The sequence below is a fragment of the Rhododendron vialii genome, chromosome 1a (genome assembly GCF_030253575.1).
Source record: "Rhododendron vialii isolate Sample 1 chromosome 1a, ASM3025357v1".
Lineage (NCBI taxonomy): Eukaryota > Viridiplantae > Streptophyta > Magnoliopsida > Ericales > Ericaceae > Rhododendron > Rhododendron vialii.
The window spans coordinates 18,230,289-18,257,899 of record NC_080557.1 but is presented as its reverse complement, the minus strand read 5'-3'; the positions used below and the strand labels follow the sequence as shown (position 1 = coordinate 18,257,899).

The 27,611-nt window shown below is 39.4% G+C and overlaps 2 protein-coding genes across 4 annotated transcripts; one reads left to right on the top strand and one right to left on the bottom strand.

Moving 5' to 3' along the window:
• Positions 1-474: 474 nt before the first annotated feature.
• LOC131318149 (uncharacterized) lies at positions 475-9,964 on the top strand. Its single transcript, XM_058347956.1, has 3 exons — positions 475-905; positions 1,085-1,730; positions 8,798-9,964. The coding sequence occupies exons 1-3, from the start codon at positions 607-609 to the stop codon at positions 9,758-9,760; spliced, it is 1,908 nt and encodes a 635-aa protein (XP_058203939.1). The 5' UTR covers positions 475-606; the 3' UTR covers positions 9,761-9,964.
• Positions 9,965-14,284: 4,320 nt separating this feature from the next.
• On the bottom strand, positions 14,285-27,129 carry LOC131318119 (protein EMSY-LIKE 3-like). Of its 3 annotated transcripts, none has more exons than XM_058347954.1 (10): positions 26,762-27,129; positions 25,741-25,816; positions 21,974-22,185; positions 21,772-21,881; positions 21,400-21,652; positions 21,083-21,304; positions 20,907-20,975; positions 15,545-15,787; positions 15,399-15,467; positions 14,285-15,315 (listed from the first exon to the last, which is right to left on the bottom strand). In XM_058347954.1, exons 2-10 carry the CDS (start codon positions 25,754-25,756, stop codon positions 15,202-15,204), a joined length of 1,308 nt encoding a protein of 435 aa, XP_058203937.1. In that variant the 5' UTR covers positions 25,757-25,816; positions 26,762-27,129; the 3' UTR covers positions 14,285-15,201. The 3 variants fall into 3 exon arrangements, with proteins under 3 accessions (XP_058203937.1, XP_058203936.1, XP_058203933.1); XM_058347953.1 differs by lacking the exon at positions 25,741-25,816 and having other exon boundaries at positions 14,285-14,701; positions 15,252-15,315; positions 26,762-27,125; XM_058347950.1 differs by lacking the exon at positions 25,741-25,816 and having other exon boundaries at positions 26,762-27,127.
• Between the last annotated feature and the right edge of the window lie 482 nt (positions 27,130-27,611).

Sequence of the window (27,611 nt, the reverse complement as noted above, 5' to 3'; positions counted from 1 at the left end):
AAAACACCTTACATTGAAATCGTCTCATCGAGACGAATAATTTGGTGTGGTCAGGTGTGTGATTGAAACTCGTTTGTGATTGGACAAATGTGCATTGTGTATTGTGGGGTTTTTTTTTGGTTTAGAATGCAAAAATAATCAATGTAGAGATAGAGATTGTTAAATTTGATTATAAACTAAATGAATAATCAAATGCTGACGGACACATTTTGATTATTAATTTTAAAAGTTTTTCATCCCAAAATTAGCATCCTATGCCCACCTATGATTGGAGGGCATTGCAACAAATTACTTCCAAATAAACAACGCCTGAGAGTAGTCGCGAAACGAGCTTCGTGCTGAAGACCAGACACACATACATACTACTACTAGCAACGAAGGTGAAACACCACTACTCTACTATCCATTCAAACATTTTAAAAAATACGGAGTATCAATTAAAATGAAATGGTAAAAAAAAGATTCTAATAAACGAAGACGACGAGAGAGAGAGAGAGAGAGAGAGAGACGAAAACCCTAATAAACTTCGCCTACCCCTTTTTAAATACAGAGGCATGGAGGGACTTGATACTGTTTGAACAAAATAAACTGAAATCTGCAAAAATCATGCCTTCGGAGGCGGAATTAACATGGACGACTTGGGAAGAGCTGTTGCTGGCGTGCGCCGTGAAGCGCCACGGAACCAAGGACTGGGGCTCTGTCGCCATGGAACTACAGGCTCGAAGCTCTCTCTCTCTCCTCTTCACCTCCCAAGTCTGCAAAAACAAATACGACGACCTTAGACGCCGTTTCACGGAAAAAGAAACCGACGATGTCGTCGATACTATTCCCTGGCTCGAGGAGTTGCGAAAACTCCGAGTTTCTGAGCTTAAACAGGAGGTTCACCGATACGATCTTTCGATCCAGTAAATTAATCTCCTCGTGCTCTTAAAATTCAAATTTTTCGTATAAATATAATTAACAGATATATTTATTTAGGATTATTTAGATATATTAATAGAAATTTACGAGTTATTTTTTACGTGGAATAACGACAAGTAATTTACGTCTGGATCTGACAGAGCCCGATCTGCTTATTCAACAGGTCGTTACAGCTGAAGGTGAAGAGCTTGGAGGAAGAACGCGAACGGAGCTTGAAGGAGAACGAAAACGACGACGGAGAACCAGATCTGGGAAAGAATTTGGAGGAGAGATCAGCAAATGAAAAAAACGATGACGCAAGGGCGCCGGAGCTCGCCGTCGGCGACGTCTCCGACAGAGAGAACCGATCGTTCAACGAGTCTTGCTCGACGGCGAACCGGCCCGCCGGATTGGAAGGACGTGCAGAGCCGGAACCGGTGGGGACCAGTGGGTTCAAGCCGGATCCGGTCTCGAGTGACTCGAAACCGGCCAGTGAGGACTCCTACAACGATAGCTCCAGCACGGTGGCTGCTAAACAAGCGGCGGCGGCGAAGGTGAGTCGGGAGAAGAAAGGTGGTGAGTTAGCCGGGTTACGAGACTCGGTAGAGGGGTCGAAGGATGGGGTGAAGGAGAGCAGCGACGTGCAGAGCTCGGCGAGTTTGACCAGGAAACGACGCCGTGAGAAGGAAGTTTCCGGTGGTGGCAAGCCGGTGGTGTCTCCCGCCACCATCAAAAGGGAAGGCGTGAAATCAGAGCCGTTGGTTGGGCTTTTAGATATTATCCGATCGCATAAACACGGCTCGATGTTTGAGCGCCGGCTTGAATACCAGGTAAATATCCAGTACTATTGTCGTTCTATTTTCCAGAGTGCATCAGTTTAGCGTGATCTAATATGCACCGTTGATCGGTTTTGTGGTTAATCATTGACCGGACATTAATCGGGACCACGCTGGACCTCAAAAATATCATTTGATGGTTGAGATACGAGGTTGATCAAACGGTAAATAACAAGCTAATGACGTGGATGTGGTAATAGACATAATGGTCCAAATTTAAAGATATACCGTAGAATAAATTTTTTACACTGCCGGTGTAAATATTTATTTTCTATAAATCAATTACATTATGCCACTTTATAAAACAGTGGTCTCAATCAATAAAACATGATAACATTGCGCAATATTGTAATTGATTTGAAAAAAACAAATATTTTCACCGACGGTATAAATAATTCCGTAAGATATACTACTATTTTCCTCTTATCTCTTTCAAAATCTGTGCAAAAGAGTTGGGAAATGATACAGTATTATTTTCTGAAATGGAGTATATTTGACTTCTTGTATTTTCCCATTTTTAGTTTAAGCTCATAGGTAAACTAAACTTTTTCGGATTATTTATTGGACTTTTTATGCGTACAGTTGACTACAATGCTAAAAGGACTGATGGGGTTTGAACGTATGGGCACGGGGGAAGCAGGGGGCTGCTGTCCCCTTGGGACAGCACGGCTGCCCCATTCTGGGCCCACTCCGGTTTCGCTCAGATGATCGGAATCGTTCACTTTGTAGAGCTCGTCGAGTAGAATTACCACGCAAAAAATCAGCTTAATTGGATATCGTTAAATGCCTAATCAGAGCCCATATAACTCTCGGTCCATGGGTTACAGTGGATTTGATCCAGTGTTTCGGGTCCATTCTTTTCAACATAAAAAGGTTCCGATCAGGCACTTAACGATGTCCAATTAAGCTGATTTTTTTGCATAGTTGTTCTACTCGACGAGTTCTACAAAGTGAACGATTCCGATCATCGGAGCGAGACCAGAATGGGCCCAGAAACTGAGCCCAGCAGCACGCTGCTGTCCCAAGGAGACAGCAGCCCCCGCCTCCGGGCACGGGGGCTCCTTCCGAAATTCCGAACGAATAATTCGAGTCGTTTATATAACTAAATTTTTTCGGATTATTTATTGGACTTTTTATGCGTACAGTTGACTATAATGCTAACAGGACTGATGGGGTTTGAACGTATGGGCACGGGGGCTCATTTTGAGATTCCGTGCAAATAATTCGAGTCGTTTATATAATAATTAAAAGAAAAATTGAATGAACTTGTGAATAATCAGCTCAATCTAATGAAATCTGAATGAGAAAATAAAAGATTGGATTGAATACCTACACATATCAAATTCAGTTGATATTTCACAGGCCCACTCAATTTTTTTAAATTATTAAATAGCTCGAATCATCCGTGCGAAATTCGGTGTGAGCCCCGCTTACCCGTCGGTATAGTTGTGGACCTTGTGGTCAGTACTTATAGTCAAGCTCGATAAGATAAGAAATTCGAGAACTACTACTCCATTTCGGTTTGCATTTAGGTAGTGTTCCAGTTTATTCCCTTTAAAAAAATACTTATTTTTAATTTTCAAGATTAAAAATAATATGCTTACTGAAATCAAAAAATATATTATATGAATTTTGTTTGATAGATTTCGATAAGATCTATTAAATCCTATAAAAAAAATTTAAAAATTATTTTCGTAAACCCATTATTTTTAAGTTTGAAAATATATTATTATTTTTTAAGTACTTATTTTGAAATGTGGAACACGGCCGGTTACTTTAATAAATTCATTATTTTTAAGTTTAAAATATATTATTATTTTTTAAGTACTTATTTTGAAATGTGGAACACGGCCAGTTACTTTAATAAATTTATTATTTTTAAGTTTGAAAATATATTATTATTTTTTAAGTACTTATTTTGAAATGTGAAACACGGCTAGTTACTTTAATGCATTTCGTGGTAGTTTAAATTTCCCAGTAGTTTTTTTTTTTTCTGAACCTTCTAAGTTCTAGGAGTCGACTTCTTATTCTCAGGACACTTCAAAACTAATAAGTCTTTTATTTCAATGCATGCTTTATTTTTTTTTCAAATTTGGAGCAAATTGTGACTCCAACTCATCCTTTGTTTTCTCCTCCATTACAGATTTAATTATATGGAGGATCTCCTCCATTTCACTATTTACGTTTTCAAATCCCATTTTTATCCCCATGAGCATTTGACACTAAATTTATATACCAAGCATGACCTTCATACATTTTATTGTATTTTAATAAAAATTTCTATAACTTTTAATATGTAAATTCACTATTCATAAAGTTGGAGTCGTTGAAAAGATAATGATGATATCTTTACAATATTCACTATTCATACATTTTATTGTATTTTAGTTGTGTGTTGTGTTTTACACAACCGTTGTGTGTGTAGCACTTTTGATTTTTGATAGAAGATGATTTTTACACTGCCTTTTTGATACATGCACTTATTTTCTTCTCTTGTAGTGGAATAATCACATAGAAAAGTTGCACTAGAAAACAAAGAATACAATATATATATATATATATATCAAAACGGAAAGTGTGAAAATCATTGCTCTTTTTGAATTTCAAAAGTAAAAATTCTTTAATTAATTCATTGCTCTTTTTGAATTAGAGGATTAGATTGGATATTCTAGCTTAACATAACTCAGTTAGTTTATGTGCATCTTGATGAATTTTTAGCAGACAACAGTTCCTAGTGAATATAACTATCTAAAGTTTCGAATGGATTGCCCCACAATAGTTATTAGCAACTAAGAGGTTTTGAATTTAAGAGGACCAACTAGCACCTAAGTCAAGGCCCAAACCATGTCTGTAATGGCAAATCTAGGTAAGATTTACGAACATTAATGCGTCGTAGTTTTTCCATGATAAAGAGGTAGTTTGCCTGGCCTCGTTCCAGAACACTTTCTTAAAAAATAGGTATTTATTTCACATTTTCAAACTCAAATAAAATGTAAATGAAAAATAGTTTTTCAATTTTTTTTGCGCCGTATTATTGAGATCTATCAAACAAGATTCATATTGATAGAAAAATTATTTGCGTAAACACATGATTTTTGAACTTAAAATTGTCTTCTAAAAAAATAAGTACATATTTTCCTTTCGAGAATGGGTTAATGCCTCTTTTGGAATTTTTTTTTGTCTTTACTCAATTTTTTTTGGCTACTGATTTTGCCATTCTATTTTTTGTTAATGTCACTCACCTGCAAAAATACACCTTGCAGAGAAGTGGCGTTAACAAAAAAGAGAGTAACAAAATCATTTCTTTTTTTTTTCTTTGTAAGTTTTGCATCAAATTTTTTTTTTTTTTGTGAATTATTTGTTCGGATCGACGAGAGTTGTAAAAAGTTATGATTAAAACCTTAAAAAGTTCTCAAAGAAAAAATTATTCAAAACATTTTGGATTATTTTTTACTTCTCTAATTTTTTCCTATTTTTGTTCATATTTTTTAATTTCTCTTTTTAAGAAATATTAATAATCTACAAAAGTTTGATGCAGAACAAGAATAATTTTAAATGAAAAAAAAAAATCGAAATACAGAGTTAGACCAAACAACTTCTTTTATATATACTATTATGTGAACTTCGCCAGCCCACAAGTCCACTTATTAATTTTGTAAAGTCTCACGTCTATTTTAGGGTACCTTAGGGCTTAGGCAATTTTATAAGATTTTAGGATGCACTTTTTTATTATAGGGTAGGGTACCCTAGGGTGGATAGATTATCCTAACATAGGGTATCATAGAATTTAGGTACTTTCATAGAGTTTTAGAGTGCAACTTTATTTTTTGACATAAAAGAAAGAAGAAGAAAAAAATACCAGAATGGAAAATCATCGTGCAGTCCGCCGTGGGCCCTCGATACACAGTGCACCGGATTGCGGCCCTAATATAGATGCCTCTTTCTTGCTTATGGGCCACATTCGTTAGTAAATTGCTACTTGCCTCCCTTTCAGATTAAAAATAGTTACTACTTTCGTGCACAGTTTTTAAATATATTAAAAATCTTAATCAGTTCTTTGATTGAACAGAGAAAAATACAGTTCTTTAATTTGGTGTCAACAAATTCAAAAATATCATGCACGAAGTACATTATTTTTTGTCCAAAAATTGCACGTTTTATCGTCGTGAGCTATCATTTCGGAACATAGGGTACTCGACAATGGCAGAAAAAATTTACCTTAGCTACCCGAGGCATGAGCTCAATTATTAATGTTCATCATCATCGTTTGTATTTGTTTTTTTGTACGTTTAGGAATGAAAATTCGTTGTTAAAAGATTTTGAAAACTTTCATCGCGCACATCTCCTTTTAGATACATTTTTACTGTCGTGCAAAAAGAATTTCCCAAAGTTAAATGTTTTTTCGAAAAACCTAAGTGATTAAATAGGAGTCAATGGAATCACTTAAATTACACAAAGAGGGATGTGAGACCTTCATATGTTGCACCCTACTACATTTTGCTAGAGATCGAGATAAAAAGTAGATTGCGCACAGTGTCACACAAATGTTGTCACATTTTCAATTGATAGAAAAAGTAGTCAGACACCCAGCCATGGGTTGCCTTAGTGGTAAGGACAAATTTGCCTTTGCAACATGGCAAGGTTCGATCACCTCCGAAAGCAACCATGATTTAAGTGGGAGACCGTGGTGGTAGGTTGTTATGCTAGTATTTCTCGAGAATTTAGTTGAAGTGCACGTAAGTTGATCCGGAAACCTCGGTTAGCCAAAAATAAAAAGTAGTGAGAGCACATTATGTGAGACCCACTTGTTTCTGTCTGCTTAAGAGTTATTCAGAGTAATAAATTTATGCCTTTCCAAATGACAAGGTATAGATTGTTGATTGCATATGGATATGGTCATGGATTAAAGTTTATTTTTTCCGCTTAATGACTTGGCTGGCAAAGGATATCAAATAGACTGCGCGCAGTGTCCCACTAATGTTGTCACATTTTCAATTGATAGACAATTGTAGTGAGACACCCGGCTATGAGTTGCCCCAGTGCTGAGGGCAAATTTGCGCTTGCAATATGGCAGGATTCGATATTTCGATCCCCTCCGAAAGCAAACCATGATTTAAGTAGGGGGCCGTGGTGGTGGATTTTCGTGCTAGTATTCCCTAAGAATTTAATTGAAGTCCACGTAAGTTGGCCTAGACACCTCGATTACCAAAAAAAAAAAAGTAGTGAGACCCACTTGTTTCTGTCTGCTTAAGAGTTAGTCAGAAATAATAAATGTATTCCTTTCCAAATGACAAGGTATAGGTTGTTGCGGAATCATTTACTTTAAGTTGATTGAGTGCATATGGATATGGTCATGGATTATAGTTTATTTTTTCCGCCTAATGACTTGGGCTGGCAAAGGATATCGAATAAACTTGGAAACGCAGAGGAGAGAAGATTTTATTTTTTGATCTCACGGAGAAAAGTTGCTTGTTTCGCTAAGATTCGTGGGTTTTTTCTTATTATGTTCTTATTCAAAAAAAATTTCGTATTTGACTTTTTGGGCTTAATTTGTCTTGGATATTTTGAAATATATTTGGGTATAAGTTGTGATTTTTTACTTTTCGATTCGTCTTGATGAGATGAATCAATTATCCATAAAAGCATAGCTTAAAACTAACAAATACGAAGTAAAAATTTGAATAAGAACAAAACATGAAAAAATTCAAAAAGCGTTTTGATTTCTTGGTGAATTGTAAAACTACGGTGAATAATATCAAATCGTGGGCCTCATCAAAATGCCACAAGCTTGGTAATTGATAAAATACCACTCGCAAGTTTATGAATGGCAAATCTTAATAAGAGCGATTAGTTTTGGGTAGTGATTTTGCCACACCATTTTTTATAATGTCACACCCTGCAAGTGTATTTTTTGGTGCAAAAATACACTTGCAGGGTGTGGCATTATTAAAAAATGGTGTGGCAAAATCATTTCCCTTATTTTTTCCCCCTATATTAAATTTCTCCAAAAGACTCACATATGAATACTGTGCCTTTTTAATACAGTGAATGTTTTTTCCCCGAGAACCAACTTGTATTTAGATCTTGTTCGTTTAGGGATTTTAGATTTTGGATTCTAATCACTAATCTATTTCTCTCCAATCATTACTCTATTTTTCTATACACTTATTATCTATAAATTCAAATCTAAAATTCCAAAACGAACGGGTATGAATCCTATGCATGGGAGAAAAAAAGAAAATCTATTAAATAGTTTAATGTTATTTATAACTACGAGTAAAATCTTTTTATATTATTTAGCCCTCATTATTTATAATTTATAGCTCTCTTCTCGAAACTTTTCAAGAACTTTGGGTTCCCCTTTGGGGGAGGTTGCTTTAGGGTTCCAGAACTTCCTCTTGCATATCCCTCGAGTTAGATTCAGCCGTCGTCCTCTCTAGCAAACGTTGTTTTACGGTGTCTATCGGCAGATCTGTTGATGTTGGCATTGATTGTGAAGACCGAATAATGGGGGTTTTATTTTCTTTGTTTTGTTCTTCTCCTCCCTTTTGTGGAGCGTTTCTCTCCGATTTCTTGCCATGAGTCTTTCTCCCGGCTGGATTTCCCCAATCCGGTGTTGTCCTCCCCAGGTTTTTGTCTCCATAGATCTAGTGAAAATAAAGCTGTATTGGTTTGTTTTCGGGGGATTTGTTGAGGGTTTCATTCGTTGGTTTTGGGATCCAGTTGTCGGAATGCTTCATGTGCCCGCCGTGGTTGCGAGGGCTTGCCAGCTATCCTAGATGCCAACATTTTCGTCTAAGAGGTTGATGATGGCTAATAATCAAGGAATCGCCATGTTAGTTTGTGAGATTCTGGAGGTAAAAGCTTGTGAATCTAGACTTCCCGGTTTCCCGATTATTGTCTCTATTTGGGATAAATAACCCTCTTTGGTTGGTTGATGTATGCTTATTTCGTATCAATTAAATCTACTACCATTTTGGGCCAAAAAAAAAAACACAAAGAACTAACAAACTGTTTTTTTTTTTAGCATCGAACTAACAAACTGTTTGGAACAACTGCAGATTCACAGGGACGAGTACAAGAACATGGTCCGAACCCATATGGATCTCGAAACAATCCGAACCAGACTCGAAAACGGTTCCTACTCTTATTGCACCACCAAATTCTACCGTGACCTCCTTCTCCTCTTCACCAATGCTATAGTCTTCTTCCCCAGAGCATCCATTGAATCTGTCACAGCCCATGAACTTCGTGACCTCGTTCTGGAAGAAGTAAAGAAACAGAAATCAACCCAAAGATCCCATTCTTCTTCACCAGACCCGGCTCCATCGAACCCAACCTCACTCGAAACCAAACCCGACCCGCGAAAACCCGAGTCATTGTTGGCGAAGGACAAGTCTTCCGGTCCCATACTGGTATGCCGCAAACGCAGTTCCATCTCAGCGAAAACTTCACAACCGACAGACGGAAAACCGAATCTCAATCCCAACGCACCTGCGAAAAATTCGTCGAATTTGAAGGGAGAGGAGAGTCGAAAAACGAACGAGAGGCCCGCGACGGGCACGAGAAGCACGAGGAGCAACAAGGGCAGCCAAACGATCACAAGTCCTCCCGATTCGAAAACCAATTCTTTGGCGGGTAAAGCAGGGAATGTAATGCGAAACGACAAGAAGAAGAAGAAGAAGAACGAGGTGGCTGCGGCGGCGGTGAAGAAGCAAGGGGCGGCGGATTTCTTGAGGAGGATTAAGAGGAATTCGCCGTTGAAAAGCGGGGGAGGCGAGGGTAATAGTGGTGGCGGGAGGCGAGAAAATATGAAGAGAGGGGATGGAAAGAAAGAGACTCCGTTGGTGAAGCCAGGCGGCAGCAGGAAGCGGAGGAAGGAGGAGAGCAGCCCATTAAAGCAGCGAGGAGCTGGAAGGCCATCTAGGAAAGGGCCGGCGGAGGGAGGTGGGAGAAAGCGGGGGAGGGAAGGCGGGGGAGCGGAGGCGGGTTCGAAACAGACTAGGAAACGGTCGAGGAGGTGAGAAATATTGGGTTAGCCCGTCCGGACACCTGAGATATTCAACAGAAAATTAGCTGTGGGTTATGTAAATTTCTTGTAGGATCTTCTTGTGATACGTACTCCTCTGTTAGGCTCGATCTGTATTAAATTATTTATATTTTCTTTGTACCAGAGGATGAAGTGAAGTTTTGGTATGCATCATGATCACCAGAAATATTAGCTTTACGGCAAAATCTTACAAAACCTCACACGTCAGCATTGAGGCCCACCATTTCACCCAGAAAATTGTGAAATGGTAGGCGTGGGTCCCAGTGCTGACGTGTAAGTATGTTGTAAGATTTTGTTGTAAGCTTAACATATTTGGTCATAAAAATTATGCTACGAATATAGAACTCAAATATATAATATTGTATAGAAATTGCAATTGTAAGAGCTCCTCCATTATAATATGCAAAAAAAGTATATATATATATTTTTTGATCTGTTGCCAAAAAACTACATGTACACCAATTATGTGGGTGTTTGAGGGGAAGTATAAAGTGAGATTATGAGATACAACACACGATTTGTTACTCAAGGTTTCTCGAGGAGGCCTGAAATTGATTACAAGGAGATGTTCAATCGAGAGTGGTATAATCGACCCAAGATTTGTTGGAGAGAGAGAGAGAGAGAGAGAGAGGGGATCCTATTTGTCCATGTGTTTTTATCAAGAAAACCAGAATTTGAATTTGCTTTCATTGCTGTTCATGTCGATAATTTTAAAGATTTGTACGAACTCGAGACGAGCTCATTAAAAGCCGCAGATTCCCCAAGATAGAATTTAAACGTGAGCGCTTTTGGTAAAATAAAATTTTGCCCCAGCCTAGAGATCAAGCATTTGTCAGACCAAGTTCTTGCACATCAAGTGACATACTAAGGGAAGATCCTGAAGCACTTTCATATGGACAAGGCTCCAAGTCTTTGAGAGCTCTATGGTAGTTCCACCGGCCAGTTGATGTAAACACTTGTCTTCTTCATACTCAAGAAGATCCTTAAGTGCTATTGATGCCATACTGCTTGTTGTGCCGAACACGAAATTGAGAATATAATAAATCAACAAGCGATAAACAAGAACACAAGGATATACGTGGTTCCGTTCAAGCACAAAGCAAGAACGTACTCCACGGGGAAAAGAGCAAGAGGATTCACTATAAACGGGGAGAGAAACAAAGAGCCGGCTATACCCGTAACTCTAATTGAAGCACCAAACAGATATCTAGGGACAAATCTCTGGTGGAACCCAAAAGGGAGACACAAACCCTTGGTGGAACCCTAAGAGCATAAACAAAACCCTAATATCTAAGCCCTTGAACAAAAGACCATAACCCTAGGAACCCCCAAGGTCCCTATTTATAGAAAAACACTAAATAAACCTAAACCAAATAGGAAAAGGAATCCTAGTCAATTTAGGAATTCTAGTCAATTTCCAACAAATCTCCACCTTGACTTGAATTCCATCGAATTCAACACTATAGGCAATCCTCTCCTTTAATCGCTCATCTCCCCCAAAAGCCCCCCCACGGGGCCATCACCAACGGCACAAACGAGTAAGGCTCAAGCACACCTGCTTGACCTTGTAAACGCGACTCAGGAAACCCAGCCGCACATGCCTCCAAATTGAGCCTCTATCTTCCAACGGGCACCTCCCACCCAACGCATCCCTCCCGAATGCACTCGAAGATCTGCTCAAACTCCACACGGAGTTAATTACCGACTCTACCACAGAGTTAAAAACCCAACACTGAGTCAACCTCGAATTCACCGATGAAGAACCCAAAGATGTAGCACCCACAATCGTACTACCATCAAGCACATAGAGGTTATTCGATTTCCGACCCTTCATCAAAACACGAGCACCCTTCAAAACCCTCAAGACTCCACCTTCAGCGGTATGCTTCCAACCCAAAGAGTCAAGAGTACCCAAAGAGATAAGGTTCCTCTTCAAATCTGGTATATGTCGAACACCAAACAACGTCCTCACAAACCCATCATGCATTCTGACTTTAATTGTTCCAATCCCAACAATTCTACAGGACATGTTATTCCCCATAAGAACTGTACCACAGCTGACCGATTCATAAGTATCGAACCAATCTTTATTCGGACACATGTGGTAAGAACATCCGGAGTCCAGAATCCATTCGTTATTCGAACAGACATCACCGACACTCACAGAAAGAACCATAAGTGAATCGTCGGAATCTTCTTCAACAATACCAGCAACAACCTTCTCTTCAAAATTATCCTTATTTTTCAACCTAGGACAATTTCTCACCATGTGCCCATATTTCCTACAGTAAAAACACTTTACTTCCTGATTTGTGGAACGAGAGCCAGAAACCCCTCTACTGCCATAATCCCTCTCAGAAGTTCTTCCTTGCACCATCAAACCCTGAGCATCAAAATCACCACCCTCACCGGATACTTTTTTCCTCAATTCTTTCGAATACAAACTAGACTTAACGTCCTCCATGGAAATCGTATCCCTCCCGTAAAGTAGGGTAGTAACAAAATGCTCATAAGATGCAGGCAAAGAACATAACACAATAAGGGCTTGATCTTCATCATCAATCACAACATCAATATTTTTTAAATCCATAATAATTCGATTTAACTCATCTAGATGGTCTTTTACGGGCGTACCTTCCCTCATACGAAACGTATAAAGGCGCTGCTTCAAATACAACCGGTTGGTAAGAGACTTCGTCATATAGATGCTTTCCAACTTCAACCAAATACCGGCAGTAGTATCCTCCTCCCCGACCTCGCGAAGCACATCATCGGCTAAACACAACTGAATCGAACTGAGCGCCTTCGCATCGAGATCCTCAAACACACTATCCTGCATATCAGCAGGCTTCTTCAATTTTCCTAACAAAGTCTTGTGTAATCCTTGTTGAACAAGCAAAGCCTTCATCTTAATACGCCATAAACTGAAGCTAGTGCTCTGCCCATCGAACTTCGCAATTTCGAAACGAGTCGCCATTGAAACGATCACCAATTGCACAATACGCAACAGAAAACAAAAGCCTCGGATTGAAACCCGGAGCTCTGATACCAATTTGTTGTGCCGAACACGAAATTGAGAATATAATAAATCAACAAGCGATAAACAAGAACACAAGGATATACGTGGTTCCGTTCAAGCACAAAGCAAGAACGTACTCCACGGGGAAAAGAGCAAGAGGATTCACTATAAACGGGGAGAGAAACAAAGAGCCGGCTATACCCGTAACTCTAATTGAAGCACCAAACAGATATCTAGGGACAAATCTCTGGTGGAACCCAAAAGGGAGACACAAACCCTTGGTGGAACCCTAAGAGCATAAACAAAACCCTAATATCTAAGCCCTTGAACAAAAGACCATAACCCTAGGAACCCCCAAGGTCCCTATTTATAGAAAAACACTAAATAAACCTAAACCAAATAGGAAAAGGAATCCTAGTCAATTTAGGAATTCTAGTCAATTTCCAACACTGCTATTGTAAATCTTGTTAATTGCACAAGGTCTGGTACTGTATTCTCGAAAACAATGGAACAGAGTCGAGCATTTACTACCCTACTTGCAAGAAACAACTGATATCGGCCAATTTTATGACTGGATCAAAGCTTACTCACAAATGCTTACAACTAGTATCGACCGATTTTACGACTGGATCAGAGCCTAGCATTTTTGTTATCATCTAGTAATTCACAAAGCCTACTCACAAATAGGACGTGTTTACCTGTGGTGGCACATCATAGGTGTTTCATAAGGCAAATGCTAACAGCTAGTTCCTCCAATCACTGTATAACTCTTGCAACGTAATAGGAACAGAACAGAGATTCATCATATTCGGAATTTTAGCGGCCTATCCTTGATCAAAGAAAACTTTGACAGTGTAAGGATGCATGGGGTGTGAACCCTTTGTTTTGCTTTTATTGTGTTTAGTAGCGATACGGATTTAGTGGCCTATCCTTGATCAAAGAAAACTTCGACAGTGTAAGGATGCATGAGGTGCGAGCCCTTTGTTTTGCTTTTTTTGTGTTTAGTAGCGATACAGATTTAGATCGGAATTAGAACGAGTTTGACTGGTAATGGTTACACAAATGGGTTAATTAGTTATTGAATTGGGGCTCAGGATAGTTGGTGACGGAAGTGCTATGCTAGTATTGTAGACATTGGAGCAACAGCGACGGTAGAGGCGTCAAAATACAGATCTAGTGATGTTAACTGTGGCAGGAACAAGATCCAGAGATTATCCTCCACCCACCTCAACGAACAGAGTATTGGGTTCGCCATCGGAGTTGAGTGACTTTTCTTGTATTTTGTTTTGTTCTTGTATTTCGTTTTGTTTTTTTGTTCTTGTATTTTGTTTTTTTTATATATATGAGATTATGCTATCGGTTGACAGCCTTCGGAAAAAAAAGTACACAAATCACAAAGAAGTCCGCAAACCACAAAGATTTATGTGCGGAAAAATGAATGCAAGGGAAGGGGTTCAATATGCCCAACCACAAAGGGTGTATGTGAAGCACATGTCAATACGTTTTAACATAAAACAAAAATCTTTGTACAAGCTGGAATAATTTTACACAAAACCAGCCAATTAGTTCAGAAAAACTCCCATCCCCAGCTAGTAATTTGCCTACAGTAAAACACCCACCCCAGCTAACAATTTGCCTACACTATAACACCCAAACTAGAGCGATTCAATGATGGGGAAAACTACAATTGGCATGGTACAACAAAGCACCGTAATCAAAAGGGGCATCCAATATCTAACCGATCATTGGATCCAAACCTACCACCTATGGTCGATTTGACCATCCAAAAACCCATTCCTCCAGCTATTTGTATGACCTGTGAATCTGCTATTCTAGTTTCGACTGGATCTGCAGTTCACTATTCTCGGACCTTGGGCATGAAATGTCCACCCTCATCTGTACAAAACAACAAAGTCAAATGGGGAACTAAGCCAGAGAAAAAACAAGAAGATGTCCAAGATATATCTCTCTTATTTGTCAACAAGAAAGGCGGGTATAAAGAAAGGTGAAGGCTAACCCACCGCCTAGACAGAGAAAACAGCTTCTGTCAATCGAAACCCCAAAACTAGTAGGGCACTCATGCGCCAGCAAAATAGGGGCGATCCTAAACGTAGACTTCAGTAAACAAGCGAGAAAAGCACGCCATCGATCTTGTTACTAACGTGCATTACAAAGCAAAAAAGAACCTCCTTCCCTCCCTCGAAATAATAACTGTTTTGAACTAGTGAAATGCCACGAGTCTTAATGTCGGACACAAGGCTATATTCTAGCAGATAATCCACTTCAACGGAAAACATTGTTGTAAAAAATGCAGAGGCTAAAAGTGAGAAGATATTCTCCTTCCTTGAGATGCCAAAGTTGGAAGCATTACAATTAGTCCGCATGGCACATAAATCTTAGAAGAACAAGATGAAAAGCGTATAGAAATGTTGCAAAAAATAGTTACCGCTTTCGCCATCAGAAATATCTGCAAGCCGTGCAATTGCATCAATAAGCGCTTGTTCATGTTCCTACATTGCACTAACCATCAACTTTGACATGCATACTCTATTTATTCCAAATCAAGCATGGGAAAATGGAAACATTCACCAACCTTCAGCACCTTCTTCGCTTTCTCAACTTCAAGCGGATCCGGATGACTGACACCAAAGACTCTCTCCACCTACCAGACAAAAAAAACCCTATACAATCAAGACATTTATACAACAACTAATATCAATCAAGATGCTTTCCACCGACCTCCTTGATTAGAGTATCTGTTTGGAGTATTTTAATTTCATCTGATCGTTTCCTTCCAGTGCCATTCTGTGAGGATGGAAAACCCTTCCTTGACTGGCCCTTCATCACACCCCTACCTTTTCCCCCAGCTGGACCACCGTCTCGCCCAACAGATCTACCCATTACATGTCCTGACCCACCAAAACCCCCTTGACGAGAAATTCCAGGGTCTTCGCCCTCCCATTGAATATCTTCAGGAGATATCTGCATAAAGAACCAAAACAAATTATACTAAGAGAAACTAGAGAGAGAGAGAGAGAGAGAGAGAGAGAGAGAGAGAGAGAGTGGGCTTTCATGATGAGAATTTTGATCATAACATTATTTTGCATTGGTTACAAAAGTTACAGGGGATATCACTGGTCAAAATCTTTTTGCATTGCAACATAAATAGAAAGATGGGGGGCAGTACTCCCTTCGCACTTTCTCAAATACAATTTTACAGGATAACCACGAGATAACATTTCAAAGATTTTTCTTTCTTCCTATCCAACCAAACAAAAAGGACAAATTAATCTTCCATTCCCTAGAGAACTTCGTCCATCCCTCTTGACTCTTTCCAGTTTTTTATTGTCTCCCGTCTAAAAGGTAGACCATTAGTTCCTTTTAGTTATTTGATGGATAGAATCAAAATCTTGTCATTTGTTAAGGTTAAACCATGAGCCTAGAGTTGAGTGTCGTGGTGCTAAGGATCTTACAATCCACAGTTTGATCTTATGGCTTTAAGGATGAAGCTGAAATTTGACAAGCATCGGGGTGAGAGTAATCTACTGATGTCTCTCAGTGCACCATTGGAAACAGTATACAAATTGGTCATCATTGGGATTTGTTTTCCAGAGATACACGGCGAAGATGTAGAAGAAAACATCACTATGGTGCGTGAATCTCTCTACGAGCTCTACAATGAGTATGTTGCTATGCATTCCCAAGAATGCAATGAACAAAATTTGCAGCAAAACAGTAAAAAAGTTTGTTCTCTTAGTAGTGCTTCACCAGGGAAATAAGTCGTCACAGGTAGATCCAAATATGATTCATTTGTTAAAAGCCAATACCATTCAGCCTATAAATTTGATTTGGACATTTATCTTGAAGAAGGCGTTCATAGATGTGCTTCACAAGCACAAGGTGAAGAAGTTGGATCCCCATTTTGATGCATTGGAGTGGTGGAAAGCAAATAATATCAAGTACAACATATTGTCCAGGATGGCATGTGATATGATATCCATTCCGATTTCCTCGGTGGCCTCAGAGTCCACATTTAGTGCAGGAGGTAGAGTTATTGATCCATATCGTGCATAGCAACAGAAACGGTTGAAATGTTACTTAGTGGAGCTGATTGGGTACATGCAAGACATGAACTTAAAGAAGGGATCCAATATAACTCAAATTTGTTAACTTATTTTGTTATCCATGTGTGTATTATATATTGGGATGAAATTTTTGTTGCTTCTTTTAATAGACCAAAGAGCCATCTCACAAGGAGTTCATTCTACTTTAATGCAGTAAAGTGGTGTGTTTGATTTGGAAATGGTAAGTGGTATGTATCACTAGTCTAGCATTATTTTTGTGTTGTTGAATTTTTCCTTTAAGAGCTGCATATGTTAGATTAAAAGGGATACTAATTGTTGATGAAAGAGTATTGAGCTGATTTTTTTTTATGTTTTGTTGGATCACTTGTTTAATACCTTAGGACCAAGTTGGTGTTTTGCAAGTAACAAGGAAACGGAGAATCAATTTTTGGCGCATTATCTACTCAAGTCATTCGGGATTTGGCGCCTTTTTGTTAACTAGTTATATTTTGTGATGTTATGTAAACGTTAGGAAGTTAGACTTGATTGGCTGTCATTTTGGTTGAAGTCTTGAAGAACTTTGACGGTTGTTATGTGTTTTTATGGTTAATACTTTGCGAGTTGATGTGACAATGGAACGATGATGCATCGCGTCATATTAGAATCAGTTTTTTTATGTGGAATTAGCCTATTGGCTACTGATAATGCATTACGGCATATTCACTAGGATTACTACTGATAAAAAGGATGGAATTAGCCTTTGGAATGAACGAATAATGGAAATCTTATCGCATGAATCAGTTTTTCTCTTTTTGAATTGGGATCAGTTTTTCTTTATGAGGAAACCTTTTAATGAGCTTGAGTTGAGCTCGGCTCATTAATTAGAATAAAAACCAAGTTCTGACAAGCTGAGCTCAAGCTTTGTAAATACCAGTGTTCTAAAAGAAGGATTTAATGGCTGATTAATCGGCGATTAATCAGAAATTTGGCCTAACCGATTAGATTAATACCTAGAAGGTTGAAATAGTAGGTCAGGAGGTTAATCGGAGTTAGTCAGCGATTAACCGGCGATTAGTTAGTTGGCGTCTAGCAGCGATAAGTCAATTAATCGGTTAATGGGCGATTAATAGGGGTAAAATCTATAATTTTGGAAAATCAAGGGGTGTAACTGTTATATACTCATACCAGTTTAAGGGCTTTGAATCACAGTTTTTAGGGCTTGTTCAATACCCAGTCATCGATTAATCGATCTCGGAGTCACCTGTCATATCTCTGTGTAAAACACGAGATCTACGAGCCGCCTATCGCCTCTCTCTTTCTCAAATTCGAGATCTCCTCTCACTCCACGTCTCCACCGACCTCGAACATTAGTGTGTTTTTTTTTAAAAACCCATACCCATATTGACACGTTAGTGATTCTGGAAACAAAGTGTAGTAATATTTTTTATTAAATCTTAACACGAAGTGTAGTATTGTTTGGTGTATATAAATAAAGTTATTATAATTGGTAAGTGACTAATAAATGAACGGCCCATACCCAGTACCAGCTGGTGTTATAATCATGTTAACAGTTTTCTGTAAAGGAGAGATTTCTATGTCATATTTGAAAAACAATTGATGTTGTTGGATTGATAGATGAATGTTTAATTTTTTATGAGAGTTGTCATTGGGGAGTATTTATATATAAATAAATAAAAACCCGAATAATTGCTGCAAGCCGATTAATCGGCGATTAATAGGTCTCGAAGCTCGAAGGTGGTCGACCGAGCGACGAACGCCGAGCGACTTTTAGAACATTGGTAAATACTTGGAGAGTGGAACTCGAGCCCAATTTTCTAAGCTTGATTCGAGCTCAAGCCATACAGTTTCATTCGAGCCCAATTTTTTACCTGGCCGAGCTCGAACATGCTAATACTGACTCAACTTGGCTCATTTATAGCCCTAAGTAGTGTTAAAGCATCCAACTCAAAATCAATTAGCAATGAGTGGAGAGGCCGTTCAGGCTCATATACTAATTTTGGAGAAGTTAATTAACTAATGTGGGACAAACTCCAACACTTCCCCGCACGTGCGACCCTCTACTTGCACACGGAAAGGTAAACAAAGGATTATAACACGTGGATCACAACAAACAACGGTGCACTTATGGCACAAACAAGGGGGAACTTCTCCGAAACCTTAGCTTTGATACCATGTTAAAGCATCCAACTCAAAACCAATTGGCAATGAGCGGAGAGGCCACCGGCTCATATACTAGTTTTGGAGAAGATAATTAACCAATGTGGGACAAACTCCAACAAGTAGCAAGAGATTGCAATTGCCGCTAGCGACAATTCCACATAAAGCCTTGCAAGTCTTTGGATTAAGTGCAACCATCTTGCTCAAGCTTTTGAGAACTTTCTATTGTGTGAGGCTTTTAGCCTTCGGCTAAGCTGCATGGATAAGCACAAGGGACACTGACACAATATGATGCGACACCACATAGATACTTTAGTCCAAAAAAAAATTAGGACACAACGCAACTAGAACAATATTCTAAAAGTCGCTAGGCGCTAGACAGGCGGTCGGCCACCTTTGAGCTTTAAGGCCTAGTAATCGGTGATTAATCGACCCATAGCAATTAGTAGGCAATTAATTGGCACATAACAACTAGTCGGATCTAGTCGGATAAGCCCCGCTAGCAATTAATGGTCGATTAATCACGATTTTTAGAGCACTACACTAGAATATGCCAATAAATCTAAATATTGGTATGCCTATTGTGGGGTGGTGTGGAATCCGGTTCTCTATCTGGATCTCAGGTTCGGATTTGCAATGGCGCTTTGCCCCCTGACCAAAGATCTGCAAGACAGAGAACCACCGTGAGTGCCTAATCGGACAGTGATGACCAAAAGGCCCTCCGATGGCTAAATAAGTCCTTGATCAAGGAGGGGGAAGTACAGAGCTCTGAGGAGAATAATGGGGTACCTCTTTAGGGTATGAAGCTGTACTTTGTAAAATGACTTAGCTTAGGCTTCAAAAAAGCTTGTGCTAGGCACATGCCCTAATCGTTTCTTGAAGTGACATCATGCATGAAGCACCGATTGCCACGTGACGGCCAAGTGACCAAACTGATCCTCCAGCAAGCACGCAGACTATCCGTCTTGATTTGGGTTAGACCTTCTCCAGCCCGGCCAAGCTTTGCGATCAAGTCGCTTGGGCTTACATGTGGCACGCCCCATGGTTCATCTCAAGTGCACAGCCCATTAGGCTGCTAATCTGCTGGCCCTTGTCGGGATGATGGTTCAGCCATTACGGAGCATTCAGCCCAATTGGCGTGAAGGTTTGACCTAATTGGTGTTTCGGTTCAGGCACACGCTCATCCTAGCATGTGGGCCCAAGTGTAGCCCGTTCGTCCAAATTGGTGTTCTGGTTCAACCCAATGGGTGTTCGGGCTCAGCCCAATGGTGTTCTGATTCGGCCCACTACAATAGCCCCTCGATCTCTTGCAGTACGGAACGGAACGGGAGAGGTCGATTTGAACTATGTTTGGACTTTGGAGTTCTAAGGTAAGAGTTCAACCAAACCCAACAGAGCCTTAGGTCCCAAATCCCAAGCAATTGGGGTCTGCTAAATAAATAATTTTTTCCCATTCAGCTGTTAAGGGCATCATGTTCCACGATATTCGAAAACCTAGATCCTTCCAATAATGTTGACTAGGGATACCCCTCCCCTCAGTATTACCCTCAACTGTAACCATATCACTCCTAACTACGGCATTAGTTGATTTGCATTGGCAGGTCCAAACCACCTTAATCTATTTTCTCTCATCTTATCTTCTATTGGTACTCGCATGTTATTTTGTAGTAGCCTAACACTCTGTGCAGTATAACATGGCAGGCTTTATGGCAGTCAGCTGACAGGTTTGTCGTTAATTACCATTTTTTTCAAGCTTACAACACAATGTGATTGTCTAAGGCATAGAACAAACTTCGGCAGTAAACTACAAGAGAAATGTATATACAAGGACTGTTTCCATTAAAGGACTAAGTATATACCTCAGCAAGATTGACCCACTCCCATGTCTCATTGGCAGTACCAATATCATAAACTAGAGCATGTCGGCCCTGAAAATAAATCCAAAGATACAATCGGGAAAAACCCACTGAACATTAAACCTACACCTATACAAAGCCAAGTAGACTAATAAAGAAGAGTGAAGGAAGAAGCATACCTCAACAGCGTTGTAGTCAGTGATAAGAGCTTCATAAAAATTATTGTCATCAGGCCACCTGGTCCTCACTTTCCTCCCAATCAAAGTATCAGATGGTGCTCCTTCAGCAGGTGCACCTGCAAGGGAACTAGAAGAAACCCGATTCACAATTTGACCCCTTCCAGTTGGACCCAAGGTTGGCTGCTGCATTTTCATCGAAGGTGCACTTGGCAATATCTGACCCTGTTATGCAAAGAATAGAAGGAAAACACAAATGTCAAAAGGAGATAAATAGTCAAATATCCCTAAGTCTTCCTAATTCAGCATTTCTAGCTTACAGATTTCTGCTTCTTGCCCTTGGCTCCCATAACAGGCCCTCGTTTTGCAGAAGTAGGAGGTGGTTGGGTGGAGGCAGCCAATGTTTGTGGGTGGAAAGGAGGAGAAGGCCCTCTGAAAGATTGAGATGGCCCAGACTGGGTTATTTTCTGTTTCTTGCGAGATGCCGAGACAGTGGGACTGGGCACTGGATCATGAACGACTTGACCAGTACCACGCATGCCTTGTTGAAGCCCACCCGCCTGTCTCCACTCCCTATTGGCATTTTCCAAATACTACCAATTAAAACATAAAAGCGACCAAAGATTGCCGAAAATCAGTTAAACAGGAGACTCCTTAGAAAGCAAAAATGGTAGTACATGACACTATCAGACCTTATTCTCTGGAGGATATCATCAGCATTAACCCTGCCAAGAAGCTCTCTATGTTCTTCATTAGATAATCTCAACTCTTTTCTAAGTTCCGTTAATAAACTTTCCTTCTCCTGAAGAAAATACATTCCATTGAACACTCATTTAAACCTGATCAAACAAATATAGAGATAGTAGATTATAACAGTAACATGACAAAAATTACCCAAGTAATGGCATCAGCTTGAGCTTTGAAGGCTCTTAGAACTGAACTGTAAGCTTCTTGCTCAAGCTGGTGAATTTGGGCCTCCATATCAGTTTCACCATACATCCTAGGGTATGGGACAGAACCCATTACAGGAGCTCTTCCATTCCCTGCTACACGACCCCCTCTTGGAATTCTATGTTGGTGTGAGGGAGGAAGATCATCATCAGTCCCTGCAAAATTTTGAAAATGAAATAGATATCCAAAACAAGAAGAGATGCAAGGAACTCGTAACATGGTGTTCTTCAGCTGGCAACGGTTAGAAAGGGTGTTCCTCCATTTACCCCAACCACAAAGTGGTATGCCACATTTGTGCCTAGATGTAATGGGAAGTAGACTAAAGTACCGACACTATAGTAGACAGCAGGCACGCAAAAAAAAAAAAAAAAACAAGGTCAAGAAAATAAGATATGCCTTGGAACTTGGTAATAGGAACAACCAGGTAAGCAGATGCAAGTACAGGACATGATGATTAGAAGAAAATTACCATACTCTCTCCACATCAGTTTAAAGCTCTGATTGAACCATGGGGGAAAGAAAGGGAAAGTAATGGGAAATAATTATTTACCTTCCTTCCCTTGTTCGAAAAGAAAACGAGAAGGAACAAAAAGTAACTATAAATAAATCCTCAAACTTTTTTCTACACTCTCTTTAATTTTATTCTTCCTTTTCTCTCTCTTTCCCCACATTCTAACGAGAGTGCAAGTGTGTCAAGCAAAAGCTAGGAAAAGTGGTAGAAAATTATATAGAATTAGGTGCGCAGAAAAAGAGAAACAAAGGGCAAGAGCAGGGATAATTGCAGAAACAGATCCAAAAGAATAAGTGGTTGCGGTTGATGTTTGAGTGCACGTGCACCCACGTGTGTGCGTGTGTGTTTGTGTGTGTGTGTGTGTGTGTGTGTGTGTGTGAGAGAGAGAGAGAGAGAGAGAGAGAGAGTGTGAGCAGCATCAGTGAAATGGAAAGAGACACTAAATCCAATTAGTGCCATGCTACCTAGGTAGAAATAGAACATCCATTATAAGAATATTTGAGAGAATAAAAAGGGATTTGTACATCCGTACAAGGGAAACCGAGTGATGAGAAAGATTCTACATGTGGTAATCTTCCAATCACCGTAGGCAAGGCCAGTAGCAATACGAGAGAGTTGGTGAAAGGATTTGAATTTGGAAAGGATATGATGAAGGAAGCATTAGCTATAGCAAGTAGTGCTAATGTACCTCAAACAAGACTACATGAATCTATTAACCCATAATTTGGATGGATTTGTAAAAGGGATACAAACTGATAAGAGAATGTTGATAGGCCGTGACCAAGATGGCCATGTAGGGAACAGTGGTCGGGAATAAGAGTAACTGGGGTGCTCTAGATTTGGATGGAAAAATGACAAAGGTAGTCCTATCTTGGAGTTTGCATTGGCATATGACTTAAAATAGCAAACACGTGCTTTAAGAAGATTGACGAAGACTTGATGACATTTAAAAATTGAACGACTATTAGTGAATTAGTCAAATGGATTCCTTTCGGAGAGCCTTTATGCCCAACCTAAAGTCAAGGCTCTTCCCTCTATTGATGGACGGGGGAATTGCGTGAATGACGAGACCGTCGACCCAAGTCACATAATCCTTCAGTAGGGCCCTTCTATTAGACTTGTCCCACATCGTTCATCTAAGCCATCCAAGCTTGGTTAATATATTCTAGAGGTTACTCCACCTATTGCCAATTGGATTTAGGTTGGAAACCTCCAAGAAATCTAACATGGTATCAAAACTAGGTCTTGGGTGGCCTCACTGCTCGTGGGAAAGTCTCTGTTATCTTTGTCGCCCGAGTCAGTCAGTCAGCTCTTGGCCTGTCACCTTCACGTGCATCCGGGCTGCACGTGAGGGGGAGTGTTAGACTTGTCCCACATCATTCATCTAAGCCACCCAAGCTTGGTTAATATATTCTAGAGGTTACTCCACCTATTGCCAATTGGTTTTAGGTTGGAAACCTCCAAGAAATCTAACAACTTCGCTCCTGCTCTCAATCCTCACTCTGCGCTCGCGCTCTCGATCCTCGCTCTCGTGAAATTTAGTACTTTGGGATTGTTTTAGAAGACGCTCGCGCTCCTGCTCACGTATGCGCTCGCTGATTATGTGACTTAGGGTGAAAGTCATAGGTTAATGGTATTATAGGTATCTCAAGATGGAAGAGAATACTTAAGAGTTAAGAACCACTTCATAGACATCCACAAATTACTGGAATCTTATAGGCGAAAGCTTAACTCTACTTAAGATTGGAATGATTCAAAAGGAAAACGGATTGGAACAAGGAAGCAAACTCTCTGAATTTTTAGACACTTCAAAGACGGTGACGTGTCCATATCCATATTGAACACTACCTTTTTGTGGTCAATTTTGCACACATATCTGATACACTTTCTATTTTCGGGTACATAGTCGAAAATAGAAATCTAATTTGGACACTTGTCTGCAGTGTTTTAAACAGAGCACACCTCGTGCATCTAAGAAGTGACACAAGGCGAAGGACAACCAAAACGCCACAAACAACTTGAGGCGAGGTGCAGTTTGTCAACCGCTTATGAGGCTAGCATGTTGTGCGCCTCCTCCAAGGCGTGCGGCATGAATTGCACCTCAGCATAAGCCTGTGTGTTTTTTTTCAGATCTATTCACGACCTTACCGTCGGTTTATAAGGGATTACAAGTTGGGGAAGCACTACATGAAATCCTTCAAAGTAACAGCACTTAGTCATGAGCCATAGTTCCACGACATGAATAGAAATCCTATAACTTTGACTGTTGACCCCAAAGTTGAGTGTTAAAACATTAGTTCTCTTATGTATGTTCTGTTTTTGTCAGCATTCCGTTATTTGAGCATTTCGTTTATACATTGAATGTTATTAGGAATACAAGAAACTTTCTTATGTTGAAACTTTCTTTATTTTTGTTAAAATAACTATCACTATGTGGTTTTCCCTCTAGGGTGTAGCTCTATTGTAAAACCTTTTGGGTAAAGAATTCAATTTGTTCTTCAATTATGTTTTGCCTTAGCTCCTCCATAGTGAGAGTTATTTTGTTCCCATAGCTTTAGCCCTTGCTAAGTGTTGCCTCTTGATTGGCCCTATTGCTTCATGTGCTTTTCCCTTTAGGGTCTTCGTATTTAGTTCTGTAGATACCAGCATAATCTCAAAAATGAGTCAAACTGAAATGAGAATTTTGTGACTGATGAGTCATTGTACATAAAGACAAATAAATTATGTGGAAAGAAAATAGTCATTGCAATAGTCATAGATAACTAAGTGAGTCGTCTAAGATGGAATGGGCATCTAAATTGAATACATGTTCATGAGCTCACAAGGAAGAGTGATTTTATCCACTTACTGGGTGATAAAAGAAAAACTGGAAGGACAAAGAGAACATGAGAGATATGCATAAGCAAGAACATGCCAGCCTTCAACAAAATTGAGGATATGACTACAAAACAATTAACCAGAGGGAATGGATCCATGTAGCCGAACCCATATAATTGAGATAACCGGTAAGGGAGGGTTGAGTTGAGTTGACTAGAGCATAAGTTTGGACAAGTTACTGTGACTGAAGGTATCAGATAATAGAGAATGAACTTTAGCACGATATAGTGAATAACTGAAAATACCTCTCGCATACAAATGCACTTTCTTACTTACATCTAAAAACAAATGTTGCATAATTGCACGTCAATGCTTCACTTACAGTGTCGTATTTTCATGCTTGCACATCAATGCCTCATCTACAATCCTGTTCCTTTGGTAAGCATGATCAAAAGCCTCTAGCAACTATCTCCACTTTTGTGCTACTCATTTCTAGCAGTGATACTTCTTTGAAGCTACAGCTACTCAGCCAAGCCTTTTTAAACTCATTTAGGCTGAATTTTCTCTTTGCTTGCATAATTTGGGGAAAAAAACGCACGCAAGTACAATATTTACAGATTTCTCCCCAGATTCGAAAGTTGGTTTTTATGTTTTCACTGAACTCACACTTATAACATCGATATCAGACTAGCAGTCACAAAAGACAAACTTCTATGTTCAACGAGTTATTTTAGTCCCAGTAAAACCAATTTCACACCTATTCAAATCAATTTTCTCCTCCTTGATCACAAAGTATGCACTCTCTAGAAACCCATAAATTTGCAGGCAAAACAATGCTAGAAAGTAGCCTTCTGTATAAAGAGCTCTCACAGCTTCAAACTACAAGTTTCATGAATAATTCTACTATCATCAAACCACAGCACATTGGCTAGCCAAAGACACACCTACCAAGTTACCAACTACAGCGCCAAACCCTAATTGATTCAATCAGCGCCATGAGAGTGCAACCACGAGTAAAGCCGGAGTAAAACAAGCCCATGCCAAACCCTATTCAAGAAAACTAAATCACCCACAAAGGCTGAAAATTTTCTGATACAGAGAATTACCACTAATGTCATGGGTTTCGTAGTGCACAACCTCAAGGCTAACTAAAGACACAACTAGACTTAGTTTCAAAACTTAACCCACATTACTGACGTCGGATTGAAGAAAACTGAAGCTTTGACCCCTAATTGATTCAATCAGCACCCCCAGTAAAAGAATGTCACAAAATCAATAATGCCGAGAAGTGTTCATTCATTCCCAAACCCTACTTGGAGAAACAACTCGCTAACAAAACAAAACCCTAAATTTACCAAAATAAGCGGCAAAGGTTGAATTTTTTTCTGATTGAGTGGACTCACCACTACTGTCATAGGGTGCGTAGTCCATAGCCAGCTTCGCAAAACCCACCGCAACTTCACCAATCGCAGGAAACGAAGTTCCTTTGTCTCGCGGGGAGCTCGGCTACTGAGAAGTCGATCAGAAGCGTTCAACCCTTGGTACCGAAATCGATTACAGTGATATACTCGTCGTGGCAGTGATAAACTAGTACGCCGTTAGCTTGAAAATCGATGAATTTGAGGGTTTTGGAGAGGCGAATCGACGGTGATTGAGGGAGCTATGCGTTCGAGTTTCGGTTCGGGGACAGAGGGGCGTCTCAGTTGAGAACCGCGGACTTGAAATTTCATTATACCGCCTTGGTTTTTTTGGTTGATAATTTTCTTTGAGTTCCGCCTCTTTTTGTTTTCCTTAGGGCATAGCATTTGAACTACGAGAAACGAATGAAATGAAAGAATGAAAAAAAAGGAAAGATGAAGGGTGGGTGAGTTCTTATAAACTTAACTTATTTGTTTGTTTTGTGTGTTTTATTTGTTTTATTTTTAATTTTTGTTAAATTTGTATAATATTTTTTGGATTAATTATCCGACTCAACAAAAATAATATAAAAGTACAAAATTATAACCAAAAGCAAAAAAAAAATATCAAACAGCTATCTTATTTATTTAAAGTATAACATCCGTTCATATTTTTATACTTTTTTGATTCGAACGATTAACCCCAAATATTATGACGAAAAGCTGAATAAAAAGTTACAAAAAATAAAACATATCAAAATTAGTTTTAGAATTATAAGTTTGCAAGAACTCAGCCGAAGTATAGAAGAAAGTGTAGAGAAAATAATTCTTTATTTTGTTATTATCCTTCTTTCAT

Excerpts from the sequence above, each read along its gene's own strand:
- LOC131318149 (XM_058347956.1), top strand. The coding sequence starts at position 607 with ATGCCTTCGGAGGCGGAATTAACATGGACGACTTGGGAAGAGCTGTTG. Across the intron at positions 906-1,084 it reads CGATACGATCTTTCGATCCA|GTCGTTACAGCTGAAGGTGA; the intron begins GTAAATTAATCT and ends CTTATTCAACAG. Across the intron at positions 1,731-8,797 it reads AGCGCCGGCTTGAATACCAG|ATTCACAGGGACGAGTACAA; the intron begins GTAAATATCCAG and ends GAACAACTGCAG.
- LOC131318119 (XM_058347950.1), bottom strand. The coding sequence starts at position 26,789 with ATGGACTACGCACCCTATGACAGTAGTG. Across the intron at positions 20,976-21,082 it reads CTGACTACAACGCTGTTGAG|GGCCGACATGCTCTAGTTTA; the intron begins GTATGCTTCTTC and ends ATTTATTTTCAG. Across the intron at positions 15,788-20,906 it reads AGTGGGTCAATCTTGCTGAG|ATATCTCCTGAAGATATTCA; the intron begins GTATATACTTAG and ends TTCTTTATGCAG.